Source organism: Danaus plexippus, chromosome 10 (genome assembly GCF_018135715.1).
Source record: "Danaus plexippus chromosome 10, MEX_DaPlex, whole genome shotgun sequence".
Lineage (NCBI taxonomy): Eukaryota > Metazoa > Arthropoda > Insecta > Lepidoptera > Nymphalidae > Danaus > Danaus plexippus.
This window is the reverse complement of record NC_083543.1, coordinates 5,034,342-5,051,233: the sequence shown is the minus strand read 5'-3', so window position 1 is coordinate 5,051,233 and position 16,892 is coordinate 5,034,342. Positions and strand designations below refer to the sequence as shown.

Here is a 16,892-nt window from a genome sequence, read left to right as displayed (position 1 = left end):
AGTAATAAAGTTTAAAAAAAACTGTAAAATAATAGACGAAGGGACTTAGTCATTCTATTTGATTATTATTATCGCAAAAAAAGTTATTAATAATTTTAAGATATTTGGTAGGTCACAGTATAGGATATTTTGACAACAATAGATATGATAAAAATAATATGGAACAAAAAGACCTAAAATAATAGGAAATGACAATGATAATTTCATTTCTTCCAGAAATCGTTTATAAAATCATCAAGTGGAATAACATCACCGACAGCAGTTGATTCAAGCAAGGAGTCGAGTCCCTCTTGTAAGAGCGAAGCAAGTCATTTCGGTAATAGTAGTGCTTGGCAAAGTCATGCTGCAGGAGAGGCAATGGCAACGAGGTATGGTTTGAGATAGCAGTGAATCTTGTATCTATAAAGAATATATTATTATACAGTTATAATATTTTAGATCGCAAGACGATGTTTCGTTAGCACTCAGCGTATCAAGCTGTGAAGATGACAAATCCAAACTGGAAACAAAGGAAACACTTCCTGAATCCGAAGTTCCCATTAAAACGATAGTAATCGCTGATGAGCCTCCCGTTCCACATCCATTACTGATGAAATCACTAACCCTGAGTCAACATGACGCTCTCCGTGGAACTATGATGGGTATAAACTTTATAACATTATAATTTCTTCTAAAACTAAAACTTTTATCACTTACATATAATTCACTTGTCTTTAGGTTCTATGACAGGATCAAATTATAGCACGACAAGCACATGCACAAACCAGAGTACTGACCAACATACTCTGACCCTAACATTGGAGGAGTCTAAATTCGATATGTCAGCTTTAGAAACTTCAACCCAAAGTCTCCTTGATGATGAAACATCACCAGCTGATAGTTTGATATCGTCGACCAGTACTAGTGACTCGAACAATGACTTACACGTTGAAAGGGACGCTCCGTCTATATCAAGTGCATATCAAACAGCTAACACGAAAACTAGGTCTCCTGAACCCATAATAGAGGAGGATGATAGAGTGGACGGTGAAGCCTTGCTACCAGTGAAAGAGGGAAGGTAGGATAAATATTCAAACATAAACTCATACAAAATTCTAGTCTTATTAGTTTTGTTAAGATAATTCATTGAAGTCTGTATATAATAAAAAGAAAATAAAAGATACTAAGAATACTTCGACTATATGATGTAATTAAATAATATCTTTATCAAGTAGTGAGGAACATTTTATAAATATAGTGTTAATTCGGTTTAGAATAAATAAATAAATCTTTTGACATTGCTGCCGTTTGAAAGGATCATTGATTTTGATCTCATATCTCCCATGTTAATGAAGAAGTGTATCATTTTGGTCGAATGTAGTAACGGTAGCGGCGACACCAGCAATAAGGATACTCCTCCATCCCCCGGGACACCGACGCATGCATCAGGGTCGCTTTCGCTGTCCGACGGAAGAGACTTCTTTGATGATGAGATCGCCGATCAACCAGCATTACTCTTTAGAAGTAAGACATTAGATTTTTTTTTCTACATATACCTTTTTTTATAAACAAACATAAGGATGATTTAAAAATTTACTTTACTGAAAGGTTTTATTATATATATGTATGGTGTTAAATACATAATTATGATAATTAATCCGTAAATTTATTGTGTTTTCTAGAAAACAATCAAGGAAGTCCATCTGTCAAGCGAGCAGACTCAGACAAGCAACGGCGATCCAGAGAACAAATTACCTCAAGTCCTCAAGCTCAGCGCAGTCGAAAAAGTATAGCATAGATTTTTAATAACACTTTTAGATAATTCTCCTATATAATACCAATGACTCCAAGCAAATCTGATGAATTTTTTTTTTTATAAAGCAAATAAAAGTAACTAACCAGTACATGTAGTAATCCAAACAGTAATAATAATAATGAAATTACATTTTTCAATTTGTTTAATTTATCACTGAACGAAATCATGAGGATGGGCTAGAAAATCTAAAAGTTAAAAGGTGCAAATTATTATATAATCGCTGAAATATATAACCGTATAAAAAATGTCATATATTTACATGTAACCTTTACCTTATTACTGAAGTTCTAGGTGAAAAAAAAACTAAATATTTTTTTTATATAATTTCGTATGTCATCTTGTAGTGGGTGGTAGTCGTCACCCTACAGAGCGGACTCCGTCCCTGGACACACTCTCCAGCCTTGCGTCCGACGACCTCATGATGGACAATGATTTAGCCAGGTCCATCACCAGCCTCCAGAGCGTTGATGATTACATTGAGAGGTAAGTCACGTGTTGGGATTTACTATTTATTATATTAAGTTTGATGAATGTTTCTAGTTTAACAAAGAAATCACCTATCAGGGAGCTTTACTAAAATTTTAAAAACTTTTACTTAAATAAACCATAGTGCGGGATATTTAAAAGCTCATTGGAACAAATTAAATTAAATTCAATCAAACTAATTAAATGCCAATCCGTAATAAACGTCGGAAAATATGCAAAAAAGATTAATTGGAATAACCGGTTTGAGACAATGTTTTCTTTGCTCTCTCAATATAGATATATAAATGTTCTTATAATTACATTCATATACATATTCTAAACAAATTATTTCTTTGTGGGCTTCTCAGCAGTATATTAAATATAAACATCGTAGTAAAAATGTAGTATGTATGTTTCAATATTGATAAATTTTCCCCTCACTATATTGTCTTGTCATTTGAATATGTTCATTAGCATCACATGTTAATTTTCTAATCTCCAGTGATCATTATCTTTTAGGTTTCATAACGATTATGAGTGAAAGTTGTTACTTAACACTAGATAAATATAAGTAACATTAAGACAAAGAATATTCATGTTATTTAAGTCATTAATATTCTATGGAATATATGAGGAAAGGAATAAGATACTAATCATAATAATTATCTACTTTTAAAAGGAAAACAATAAATTGTAAATAAAAAAAAATACATTCAAATTAATCAATAATATAATACTTTTATATTAAATTAAGAATCCCTATATTAGGGGGATTATACGAAACAATCTACAGTCTTCTAAGATCGTTGATCTTTGGGTAAAGAGCAAAAATTTATCAGATCAGACACACACTCGTTATGAAGTCACGTTTCAGGCTAGCGATTATGACATCACTCTACATGCATCAAAGTTGTTTCTAAAACTTGAAAAATAACTAACAAAACATTAAAATCTTCCTCAAACACTAAAACACAGCTTTCTATTCTTTTTCAGCGATACAATCTTTAGCTGAAAATAATTTATTACCTGCCATTGTCTAGGTTTTATCATTAATTTAGTTAGGTGTAGTTTGTATCTATCTGAAATGCAGAATAAAAATTAACTTAACAACCCTAACTATAATAAGCGGACTGAAAACTAAGTAAGAATTTCAAAATTATATTGGAGAGCCATAACTTATAGCATGCCCTCTTTAAATACTTCGTCTTTAAGAACAAAAACGAGAACTCAAATAATCGCGTTCCTATCCTTTAATAGTGTTTTTAGTTATTACATTATTTATGACTTATAACATATAATTTACTTTTAAACATAGATATGATGTGTTTTTATAGTCTTAATAATGACACTTCAAACTGAGCGTTGAAATTTTTTCACTTATGAATCTTCGTACATTATAGTATTAACGTATCTTATTGAATAAGAAATGGAAAACCTTTCGTCTAGCCTGACAATGTTAACTTGTACTAAGTGCTTGTACTGTACTGTATTATTTTTCCTTATTATGGTGTTTATAAAATATGTGGATGCGTTTTCCAGTTAGGACAAATTTTTGACAAGTTCAAATTAACTATCAACATCCATCAGGTTATAAATATAAATCTTATCTGATGCGATTGCAGAGGTGAAATGATATCCTTACCTTGTTAATTTGTCTATCTTCCGCAGACTGGACAGTTCTCTTCGTAGTGGATTAAATTCTTTGGATGAGAGACAACTTCACCAAGAGCTAGCATCATCTAAGGCAGCTGTCCGACAGTGGAGTCAATTGTTGGAGAAAAACAATCTCCTCGATCGACAACTCGCTGCTATGGCTCAGGGGAAGGCTGAATCCATGACTGGGAGTACCAATAGTCTTAGCAATATTGGGTGAGTTTAAATTCTCTTGATTCGAAAGACAGACGCCTTTACGAAAGACAGGACAGGAATAGGTGTATTTATTTTCATCATACCGGAATTTGAGTCATACATATTTATATTATTTCATTGAAATAAATATATATAAATTTTTAATCTCAATACCAATATCAGGTCTGAATTTCTATTATACTTATAAATGTATTAAGTATTTGCTCAGTGTATTATATGTACATATATACATGAATAATGACGGTTAACACATTGTTCCATTTTACATAGGTGTAATCTGCCAGACAGTTTCCTTAGAGACATCACTCGTATAGCGGTACCGCCGCTGTACGAGGTTCTATACAACTGGTTTGTTAAAAAAAAACTCTATGTAATACAACCGCTAGTTGATAGAAGTCGATTTATAATAGAGCTAATTATCATTTGTGTGATAAGGAATATAAAATATATTTTATTTTTTGTGGTATTATAAAAAAAGTACCTATATTTGGTTTAAGTGACGATGGGCTCGGAATATTTAAATATTTGTAAAAAAAAAAACTATTCATATTGTTTAATCATGGGGCAAATGAATATTTGCTAATAAAGTAAGGTAACGATCTGTATTTATAGAATGCTATTGTGTTTGAATGTTTATTAAAACAAGCAAAAGATAATGCCATTCAACGAAGATTCTGAGAAAGCAAACATTCATACGAACAACTAGTATTATTGTTGGTAATCAATTCAAACTCTTAAACACTTACTTTTCACTTCTTAAAACCTTTAAATCATCGTCTCATTAAAATTAATAACAAAATTATATTACATTTTATAAAGCTCCTACGCATTAATTGTCATCTAACTTTTGAAGCACTTAATTTAGCAATCATAGGCCAAAAATACCTTACAATTACATCATTACGAAAAATAGCTGACATTTTTTAGCTATGTATCGATATTACATAGCTAAAGACCCAGCTTAAGGAAAAGTGGCGATTCGAAATTCATAAAAACATTACCGGAATCAGCAGATCTGTTTGAGAGCCACAGACAGATACACACACACACCCACACACACACACACACAATCTACTTTAAACTTATAACACCCCTCTTTTTGCGTCGGAGATTAAAAATAACCCAAGTAAAAGATGATTTTAAAAAAGCTACACTTATTGTGATAACATAAACAAAACATTGTCGTATTGTAAGTCGTAACTTACAAGGGAATTTATAAGTCGACTGTAATGATCGGCATTCCAAATTATATAGAAATCATAAAATGGTCAAATTATTTTATAATTTAAGCGAGTATAGGCAAATCTTTTAAAATCTTAAGGACTGATTGAATAATTTTAGATTGTACAGAACCTGCTGTGGCCAAACCATGATATTGCAATTTTTTCATAATTCGCAATGTTTAAATCTCTAAGATTTCATAACATCAGCGTTTAATCCATTACTAGGGTTGACAAAAAATTCTGTAGCCATCAGACAATTTACAGTTTGTCTTTAATATTTTTTTTGTCACGACAATTTTAGAGAACCGAATCTTTAAGAAATCAGTACTACAAAGGAAATAGACCAATGCACATAATTATGTCAGTTCTGTTTTATATTCCCGATCCCATAGTAAGTTAATCTTCGGCTTTATAGAAAGACCTTATTTTAAAATATAATTAAGACATTTATTATATGAAATTGCCTAAACGTTAATTCTATTCAATAAATGCGTTACGAATCACCCATATTGGGATTGTTTTAAGAAAGGCTTTACTTGAAATGTCAAGGTATTGAATTATTTCAATAGTTGCTAGTTAAAGTGTAAAAAATATATATTTTAAAACATATTTTAATAATTGCGAAATACTATTGCCATCTAATTTTATACATAACTTAAAATAAACAATGTTAAAGAATATAACTTTTAGAAATTTTCTAACACGTTCTTACGTAAGTTTTATTCAAACAAAGTTATTTGAGCCTTATTATAGCTTATTATATAATTTAGGCAAATTATGTAAAAAGCCGATTGACCGTTCAAAAGTTAATTATTTAACAGTCTCTTTTAAGCAAACGTCATCTTTAAAAGATTATTTAAGTACAACTGACAGTGATTTAAAGAAAAAAATCAATGCGGTGTTGAAGCCTACACTTAAGAGTTATTTTGAGAATAGAACATATTATTTAGTACTGTTAGTATTCGGTAATCATAAAACAAAGGTGTATACTGTAGGTCAAACTCATACTAAAATAACTACTATCAACAATCAAATACAATGGCAGTTGCACAACAATGGGAATCGTTGCCCAGCGTCTAGAGGACGGCATAGTGAGAATTATGAATAAATATTATATCAAAGGATTAAGTTTCGTGTATAATAACAGCTTATGAAATGATAAATTTAGACACGCTTCCGTGTAAACTAAGGTTTTATGGTTTCGCGGTCAATGTAACATAAAACTCTGGTTCTACAGGATCATAATACATATTTATAATCAATTTAATGGCAATGGAACAAACTTTATGCACATTGAATATGTTAAAAAAGCTTTTTCTATAAGAAATTTACTCCAAAAATGTTAATTATAAAATGTTTTCTTTATTTTAGCAGTATAGAAATAAAATTAGAAACTTCAAGAGGGTCTAAAATCTTGGCTATTTTTTCTGTTAACTTTAGTCACATGGTTGATTTTCTCTAAACCATTTGTTTCTTTCAAAACTTATAAACGCTCAAACTTTTAATGATGGACATTATTACACGTGTTTACTGTAACGGTACATTAACACATTAACTAAACGCAAATTGGTGAAATACGTTTTTGTTTCGCAAAGAGAGCTAGTTTTAAAAAAAAGGGCAGATGCGCATAGCCGCAAGTTTGAAGTTCCGTTCCGAATTTCAAGGTACATTTTACGGTAAGCTTTGTGTCGAAAGGTCCTTGGACCATGAGGTAATCGGATCGCAGCTGTTTCTCTCTCGGTTCATCTCCCGCGGTTACAGAATACCATTTACACTCGCTGGCTTATGTAGTCTGTGATGCGACGCGCGCGCGTCCGTACGTTACTCGGACGCTTTTAAACACGTGACACTAAATCAAAAATACTCAGGTCATTGAACGCCGAAATAGGTTCAGTTATTAGTGTAACTAGATTAATTTCTCGTTTACTAAAACGTGTCCGGTACAGCTTAGCGGTGTGACATATAATTTAATTATTCACCTTTTATAGGATTCGCATATTCTATGTAAAGGTGTAGTATGTTGTTTATCTGATTTATTAAATTCCCATATATAATTTTATCAAATAATCTATTATTTTCTGTGCTTTGATATCTTTTATTTATTATCTTTATTGTTTGTATTTTTTGACGCTCTCTATTTATATGTACGCTAAATAACAAAAAAAATGTATTGAGGTACCTACATTCAATTGAGTGTTCCCAATAGCTTTTTAAACATCTGTTCCACCTTCAAACAGATGTTAAAGTATAAAGGGATATCTTGTATTTAAAGATTTATTTCTTCCCTTCATTCCATCAAGGGTTTTGTGAACAGAATAATCTTAAGTCTACCTTTATTATCAATTTAAATAGGAGATCATACATCAGTTATTAGAATACTTTGGAATAATGACTATAATTTTATTTATACTTTAATGTAGTCGTCATTTCAATATTTCTGTTACCCTATTCAATTGCCCTGTTTATGTAATCTACCGTCAAAAAATGTTTTTTTTTTTTTTATAACAGCAGTATTAGTAAAATATTTCTAATGATCTCGAGAGCTGATGTTAAGTATACGGGAATGTTAGTGCATAATGACTTCCTTATTAGCTGATATGTAAACAAAAGCCACGCCTGCAATTAACAAACCTATTCTGTCTCTTTGTTTCAAAACAAAACTATTATAAACGGAACTTAAAACATTAAAGAAGGTTATGCTTGCAATATTAGTTATTCCCTGTTTTGCGATATGAATTTTTTAAATAAAAATTTGTTATGTCTATGTTGTTACTGTTCATAATGTTGTATTGGCTCGTTGCTATAGCAATATTGAATAACTTTCGGGAATTCAAAGCTTTTAAAGTACGGATAAAGTAATGAAGCGATCGTGTTTAACTATTTACATTTTTTTTGTGATGCATATGTTAAATGTTTGAAATGATAAAATATTCTACAGAACCTCGGTGAGATGTGTATTAATCTGTGGTTAACAACTTGGTATTAATATTATTCAGCTTTCTTTCCATTAACGTCTTCTAGAATCGTATATTTTTTTATGTCCGCCTAATTCCTTATGTGTATGTATATAACGAAACACTTCCTTTCTACTTTGTATTATTGTGAATAAAAATTGTATTAAACCGAACATAATTTAGAAAGTTTTTAATGTGGTTATATAAAATATAAGTGTAGGAATGGTAAAATACTCGATTTTTGAACTATTTCCTATAATCGAATGTGCGTATACACAATTGAGTACTTTGATATGGCCTATCTATATTGTACAATGAGTGATATGTTATCCACCTATATAGGCGATAACACTAACAAAAGTACTATACTGGAAAAAAAATGTTTATTAGAAATATTTCTTAAACGCTTGTAGTTAAGGCTGAAACTCTACTTTAAGATCTCTGTCCGTATGTATATTAATCTGTGTTTCGCTTATATCTATTGCATATTAACTTCATCTATGGTCAGTCACTAATCATTTTGAAAGGCAAATCTGACGTAGAATTATTAGCGTACAAACTTCTGCTCTTATTGCAAGCTTTAATTTAATTTTGATTGCTTTTCCTCATACACTTTTCTTAGAATATAGTAAATGAGTGGTCCCGTAGCTTTCCAAGCGCATCTTAATTTTATTGCTACAATTTTTAATGTTATTATTCTTTCTTTGTGTTCCTATATATTAAATAAACGAGTTCTTTAAACGGTTGTTAGATTATATCAGACAGATTTTTATAAAAATATACATAGTGAGTAAAATTATATAAAGTTTACCTTGAAAGAGAAGCGAAAATTCATTGACACATTTATAGTTTACGATTTTTTTAAGGATTAAGCGAAGTTTGCAACGCAAGCTTATAATTGTTTAGCACAAAACGCTGAACGAGACGTCTCAGTCGTTTCGCAAGTTTCATTTTTTCTCTTTTTTTTTGAGGCCATGTTTTCATAAAGTGACAATTTGCGTCTGAAGGTCTTTTAACAATAAATACTATCCTTCTGTATTTGAACAACATTAATATATTACGCACCAAAAACCAAATTGGACTTGTGGTAGGCGTACCAAATTCTTTTATGGAGTACGTTAATATATTTGAAGAAATTGACTAAGAATTAATTTGGTATCATTTAAATAGTTCCTCGGCAATACTTTACATATTAATTATAAATTCAGGATAAAATACGAAACACTATTATTTGTTTATTACTACTTCTACATGATACGTGAAGTGTGAAAGTGATATAAGACGATTGACGGAAACCGTGGTCATGAGGATGGATAAAACTGGAGTTTTGGAGAAGGAGGCGCCCATGAAGGGCATTGTGGCGCAAGTTGTCACCATGCTCAATGGCCAAGCTCAAAGGTATATTTTATACTAGTTATAACAGTGATACACAACAGCCAGTGTGGCATTTCAACCAGTGTGGCATTAAAAAATTTCATCTAGATCGGTTCTGAAGTTTTTGTATGAGTAACAAACATACTTATAAACATAAAACTTGAAACTGCTTTTATTTTGTTCGATAGCAAACTGGGTATGAAGTATATAAATAAATGTGAGTTGAATTAAAATCTAAAAAGTTAATAAACGACCTAAAGTTTATGGACAGCGCCACGATTCAAACCTTCCAAGATAAAGCTTTCGTGGAGTTCATTCTACTTATCAAGTTATTAAAACATATTTTTTATATGCAAAAAAATATTTAAATATAAAATGCTAGTTAAAATCGAAATTTGAACAATAATTAATAAATATAAATAGTTTTCGTTTTTATCAATAAAATAAATAAATCAATCAAATATAACGAGTAAAATAAATTTTAATTAGACTTCCAAGTGAAGAAAAACAATAAATATAATAATAATTTTATTTAAATTAAGTATCTCATTGACGATAAGTGATTTTAACCAAAATTTTGATACAAAAGTTTTTTGTATAATCACATTTGGACCACTTGTTTGGTCTGTTCAAATATGTATCTGAATCCATTGGAGGATTAATATTCAAAATAAAATAACATTTATATTGTATAGATACGCTTAATTATATTTATTAAGTATCACAAACAACAATCGAAGAAAATATATATACTAAATTTATTATGAAACATAGTAATCAACTATCTTAAATAGATACTAAGTTGCAAAACATATCAATGAAAATTTTCCATATAACGGTACCATTGAAAGTAACTAATCATTGTACGTTATTAGCTCAAGCAAAAACCATACGTTGATTAAATATTTGGATATCACAAGTCACCGTAATGCAATCATTACGCTTACCCTAAGTATGCATCGCTACACTATAAACGTAATGTTGAGAATTTTTCGTTCATAATCATCACATTATGGTTTTAACGTAAGTTATTTAATGAGAAACTGGAAACCATTCGTATATATTAGAATAATTAAACGATACAAACACGTGCTAAGCACACAAATGAGTTTGATAACTCAAACAACACGAATCTGCTCCTACACCTAGCTAACTCTTCTTCTCTTCTCTTTATTTATAAAGATATATATTATTAACATATTTGACTTTCAATTAAATAAGAAGCAATAATATTCATTAATCGCAAGAAGTCCTTTGAACACAAATGTACTTCGTTAAAATCGTTTATTTAATAGCTCCAGTAATATTTTATTAGGTTTTATATTATCGACAATTAAAAATGTTATAATTGTGACTATAAATATTATTTTATGATTACCTTATAGCTTATACCCATGCATTAACATTAATTAAAAAAAAACACACGCGTCAAGTATAGTTTTTTAATATTCAATCATGATGAAAATAAAATTATCAAGTGTATTATAATATTTAATGGTGCCCTATGGGAATGATCTCGTTGGTTTTGCTAGTGTTTCAAAAACGTTGTTTATGAATGATTTGAAGTGAGCTTTACCGTTAGGGGTTCGTGACAGACACGTCTCGCTCGACTGCATGAATGCTTCTTGAACGCACATTTTGTAATGAATTTATGTTTAAAGCTGTAATTTATCTATCCTTCTTAATTGGGCATTGTTAACGTAACAGGTTATAATTTAAACGGAGTGGAACGTGTGTGTTTGAGTGGGATTTTAATAAATCTAATTAAAGGTCAGGGACAAATGCGACGTTAAAAATATGTATTACGTTTTCATAAATTGCTTCCATTATCAAATAAAACTTAAATAACAATTGATAAGGGATAAAAATACTCAAAGAATATATTATTTTGGCTATACTTAATATATATTAACTTAACTTGTATTATAGAGAATCGGTAGATGTTATCAGTTTACTTATCGAGAATTATAAGAATAATCAGCTAATACTTTAAAAAAAATAACCGGTACCAAGATTGTTTAATGAAGAGATGTTAGATTATAGATACACGTTCAAATTTTTTAATGAAACCTAACGATATGATTTTCATAAATAAAAGGAAATGGTATTGATTTTTTTTATAACATTCTGTGTAAATTTTCTTGGCTCCTGGTTTAAATTTAAACTGACTTCTACTGGAAACAAACTTTTACGAGTCAGGTACAGAGGGGTTGAAATTATTGAACGGTTCCACGCATGCGTCATAACAGCTATAGAGAAACAGGCCGGTCTTCCTTCATGATATAAACAAACGCTTAACTGACACTGGACTATCCATACCTTCAGTTTTATCCTATTAATAGAAGTAATGCAAATTTAAATATAATTTTATATACATACGAATATACTTAGGATGTCTTTTTGTCGTGCTTGCCTTGATGTAATGACAATTGTTTTTGTATTTTATAAGAGTCATGTACAAAAGAAAGTGTTTGTGAGAGTCAACAAGCGTGACTGAAGTGCTTTGTGATGATAGTCAGGTTTTGCGAGGCGTTTATTTTCCGACACAGTCCGCTGACCTGTGCCTCTCGCACACAACCCTCGTGACAGATTAGAAATGTCAGTAGAGCAATGATAATGTAGTCTAACAGTACTTAATTAGTTACCGTTGAAACAGAGTGTAACAAAAGAAATCATTATGATCTGTTCGGCGTGAATGAGTAGGGTCGCGAGATCTGATTCCGTCAGTGGTGGCACGATAGCGCGTTCGTTCAAACTTCAGTCGGCAGTGTGCGTGCGCGCCGTGAAATCCTCCCGCGATGCGTCAAAGTGCCACGTCGGGGCACCAAACCCTGGGTGCTAGGCGTCAGAAGACGGACCTCCATGTAGCTGAGCCCACGAGGTCCGCCAGCCCAGCCCCCAGTCTCCGCAGCCAAAGGGCCAAACAGTACAGGTGCTTTAAAGACATCGCGTGCAAATTTTTTGTGAAACTACAGTTTTTATGCTGTTGTAATTTTTATGCCAGTGTTTATAATTTACAACAAATTTAGAAACAAATTCAGAAAATATTATAACGTTACGTGATTCATACATATTCCTATCACAAGTTATCATTGTAAAATATATTTTCCTATCTTTCATTTAATGCGTCTCATGTGTAGTACTGAGGGCTATACATTTTTCGTTATACATATATGGCAAAATATAAAATCTGTTATGGAAATAAAACCGATTGCCAGTAAATTAAGTGCCTCGTTGACCTTAAGATGCAAGGCTGTAAGAGCGACTTAGGACACTTTCAGATCACAAAAATAATCAAAATACTAATTTAATTAAAAATAAAACGTTCTATACAATTCTATTGAAGTGTAACGAATATATTTGTTTTTGTCTTTTTATGAATATTTCTGAAATGTTCTCTTTTCTTTGCACCTTTCCTTCGCGCTCCATTGCCTGGTGTTGTAAGCGGATATTATCGTTTTTCCTTTCTATAACTAAGTGCTCTTATTCTTATCTTGTTAAGAAATCGCATGCATTAGTTCATTATACCTTTATTAGAAACCCACTCGACATATTGCCTTGGATCGTAACTTGCTAGTTTTCTTGTTTTTGAATCCAATTCTAATGTTATATATTCAAGCCAATAAACAGAATTAATGAACCGTTCATTCACGTCGTTAGTTTTTGCTAAATGGAACACAATTTTTCATTTTCTTACTATCATTGAATCATAATCCTCATTTAGTCTGGTAATTATATTCGGAATTCAGTCATGTTACACTGTTTATGACGGATTTTCATCGCTACAAACCTGACTAATACCTAATATCATTTTTACTAAATTCTCGTCTAATTAAAAAATAAACAGAGAGATTTGTTCCGAATTTGAGAAGTGATTTTGCAAATGGCACATCTACATTTAATATTATGAAACATTCTAATTACCTTAATGACCAAAAATAGCATTACTAATTTAGGTTAGCTGTTAAACTAGAAAAAAATTTGAGTTTTTTTTTTCTGCATTGCCTTTCACTGTGTAGCTGCAGCTTACCTAATAATTTCATCCATAAAAGACATAAAACCCGGTACAAAAATCATTGTTTTTTAACTCTTACGTTTTTATCGCAAGGTTCAATCAAATTTAGAACTTTGATTTATATTTTATTTCTTCGACGTAGGTTAAAAGATAATTTTTTTTGTTAAATTTAATAAATAATTAAACAATAAGATTTTAAATAGCTTTTTTTTGTGTATCAAACTTCCTTTACATTTACATTATTATAATCTTAAACAAGGACGAGTAGTAAAATTCACCAGCTTTTTTAATTAGACTCATAGATAATTAAATTGCTATTTATTTTCATAAGGACTTAATAATAAACAGTTTGAAGTGGAAATTGAGCTATTTTTATAACTTATCAAATGATAACGATAGCGTATTGAATAGATAAGTATTTGAATCATAGGTAGGCGCTATTTATCACACGTCAAGGTTCTGTTTAAAAAAAAAAAGTTGACAATTCTCGGGTCATAAAGGTCTCTAAAAAAGACCTAATTCTAATAAATTATTATGTTAATGTTTGAATTACTCCTTTTTTAAAAGTCATATCATACGGAATTGTTAAAACATGAATATCATACAAAAATAATTTCAAAACATATCAAGGCTGCTTGTAAATTGATAAAGCAATATATGTATTAAATATAATTAGGTCACTCTATTTTACAAATTAGTTTTTAGCACCGAGCGTCACGCCCACAGCTAATCACGTGAATATAAATTGATTGTAACAAAATTTATTAAATTAATATAATGTAGACAGTTTAAAAAATTTAATTGTTTCCTTTACTTAGGTCTGGGTTTTTCATACATACGACTATCACATTATACAACATTTTTAAGAGAATAAGAAATGGTATTCATTCATGTTTCCATAGAAACATATTATATTTTAGAATAACACTAGTCCGTCCTGTTTTTTTATTTCGAAACTTCTAGCTTTAGTAGCTTGGTGGTGGTAATTTTGTCAGTATATTTATTTAAAGAAGTAATGTTCTTTAAAGAAACTATCATTGCCGCCCCATTGAATCAGAAAGCTGATGACATTTGACTTTAACATAACAAGATAGACTAATACATTACTGGATTTAGTTCAATGTTTTATTGTAAAAGGCTAGCTGTAAATTAATATATAATAATAGTAATATATATATAAAGTTTTGTGTTTTATTTCCAGGGCCAGTCTTCCAGTACGCACGGCTCGTTTGTTGCAACGGTCACGTACTCAGACACCATCAGATGCCGGGATATCAGACGGGAGCACATCCCCTGCACCCGCGCCCTCATCATTACTTCAAGATGTCGTCGACATCAAAACCCTACTGTTGCAACTCAAGAGGGTATTACAAGAGGTTTGTTGCATGATTGCATTAGTTTAAAGAATGCCTTTCGAACGATATAACTTTATCCGCCTCATATTTTTTTGTATTCCTAATAAAGTGCATCCTTCATTTTTACTGCATGTACTATTTAATCAACATATGCTGTTTTATTAAATTGGGAACGCTAAATAATTCATAGCACCCACAAATGCATTAGGCGTAAAGTAAATAGTTCTACGTGTGTGGAGTTTTCTTGAATTTCTAAATAATATATCTTTTCGTCTGTGTTACACTTTTCTTCAAATGGCTAACTTTGATGGTCAGCTTTCTAGCTTTTTAACGAAATTTCTGTGGCATCAATTAATTACATAATAATTTATATTATTTATAATTTTTGTCTGAGTAAATGTTCGCGTGTCTCATTAAAACTATACACACATTATAAGAAGAAGATGTGATAAATAATAATGGCAGACTAATTATTAATTTACGCTGGACATAAATTAGTTTTCAATCAAGTAGAACTATAATTTTGCAATTTCATAAAATTATGATAACATTGAATACAACACAAGAAAAATAATCATGAGAAAGAATCTGTTATAAGATCATACAACCTGCCATTGTTTCTTGGTAGAAAATTAATGTTGATTAATTTTTTATTAATACATATTTAATTTAAACCGTCGATTAACTTTTCTTTAATAATTATTTTTTATACGCTTTACTTGTTAATTTGTTTGTTAACAAGACTACAATGTTTGTGTTGCCTGTATAGCACATTTTTTTTTTGTTTGTAACTTTTATGTTTCGTTGCATCGACTTGTTTGCTGCGCAGCCAGGGGAGGAGCATCATACGATGAGTGTAAGTAAAACAATTATGAATTTGTTTTGTATATATCATGAGAAATAAGTGATAGAAACAAATGTTTTTTGAGGTTGGGAGTTAATAAATATCATTATCTATATATTGCTTAGTTCACGGCACAAATTAATGTCTGTTTTGTTGTTTATTGAGGGTATATATCACTTCCGTATGTAGTTAATATAACGTATTTGTTATTGTAGATTTTTAAAAAGAATATACGTACCTCTTATGTGTTAGTGTTGTTTATGTAATGTAATCAATAAAAAAAACTAAGCTATATTTCTTCACGTATTATTTTTAATATAATTTATATTTACTAAAAATATTAAAATATTACTGCTTAGCTTAGTATATTTTATGTATTCTTGGTTTGTTTTATCAGTAGACGTTTAAGGTATTATATATATATATATATATATATATATAATTTACGCACATCATCATGTATACTTTAAATAGATGCTTGATTAACTTAAAAGAATTTCTGTTTCTTGAAATTTACTGTTTAGGATTGCAATACTAAGCAAATAGCCTGGTTAGTCCTAGGAACACGATGTGAACTAAATAGTATCAGTTGCATTCACTTTTCAATTGATGCGTGTAATTGACCTTAATAACTGGATATGGTGATATTCGTGATGCAATACATGCATGTTCATGCAAATATATAGTTTTTCGTTAATAGCATATATGTATATAACACCAATTTACTAGTAGCGCTGCACTGAACAGTTTAATTCTATATTGAGACATAAATTAATTGATCTCATTCTATTACCAATGCTTTCCAATATCGTATATGTAATAAAAAAGTAGAAAATCAATGTCCTTAAAATATCTATAAAGGATTTTAATTGAAAAGGAAGTGAGTGTTTCATCAAGTTATGATGAGCAGAATGACCAAATGTATTTTTTGTGCAGCAGGATATTTCCTCTAAATCCTAATTAAATACAATTACTTTAATTAAAATACATCTTCCATG

The 16,892-nt window shown here is 30.4% G+C and overlaps 1 protein-coding gene across 5 annotated transcripts in view; it reads left to right on the top strand.

Moving 5' to 3' along the window:
* Positions 1–16,892, top strand: part of LOC116767078 (uncharacterized) — a 55,223-nt gene that overhangs the window by 33,200 nt on the left and 5,131 nt on the right. For 4 of the 5 annotated variants that reach the window (XR_009752667.1, XM_061521464.1, XM_032657244.2 and 1 more), the window contains exons 10-18: positions 217–368; positions 439–641; positions 718–1,057; positions 1,361–1,503; positions 1,662–1,766; positions 2,140–2,278; positions 3,929–4,129; positions 14,897–15,071; positions 15,880–15,906. Coding sequence is in view for 4 of the 5 variants with exons in the window: in XM_061521464.1 (XP_061377448.1) it covers positions 217–368; positions 439–641; positions 718–1,057; positions 1,361–1,503; positions 1,662–1,766; positions 2,140–2,278; positions 3,929–4,129; positions 14,897–15,071; positions 15,880–15,906 (1,485 nt within the window). In the remaining variant the exon portion in view is untranslated. The remainder of the gene's footprint in view (positions 1–216; positions 369–438; positions 642–717; positions 1,058–1,360; positions 1,504–1,661; positions 1,767–2,139; positions 2,279–3,928; positions 4,130–14,896; positions 15,072–15,879; positions 15,907–16,892) is intronic. The other variant, XM_061521465.1, reaches the window with a different exon arrangement.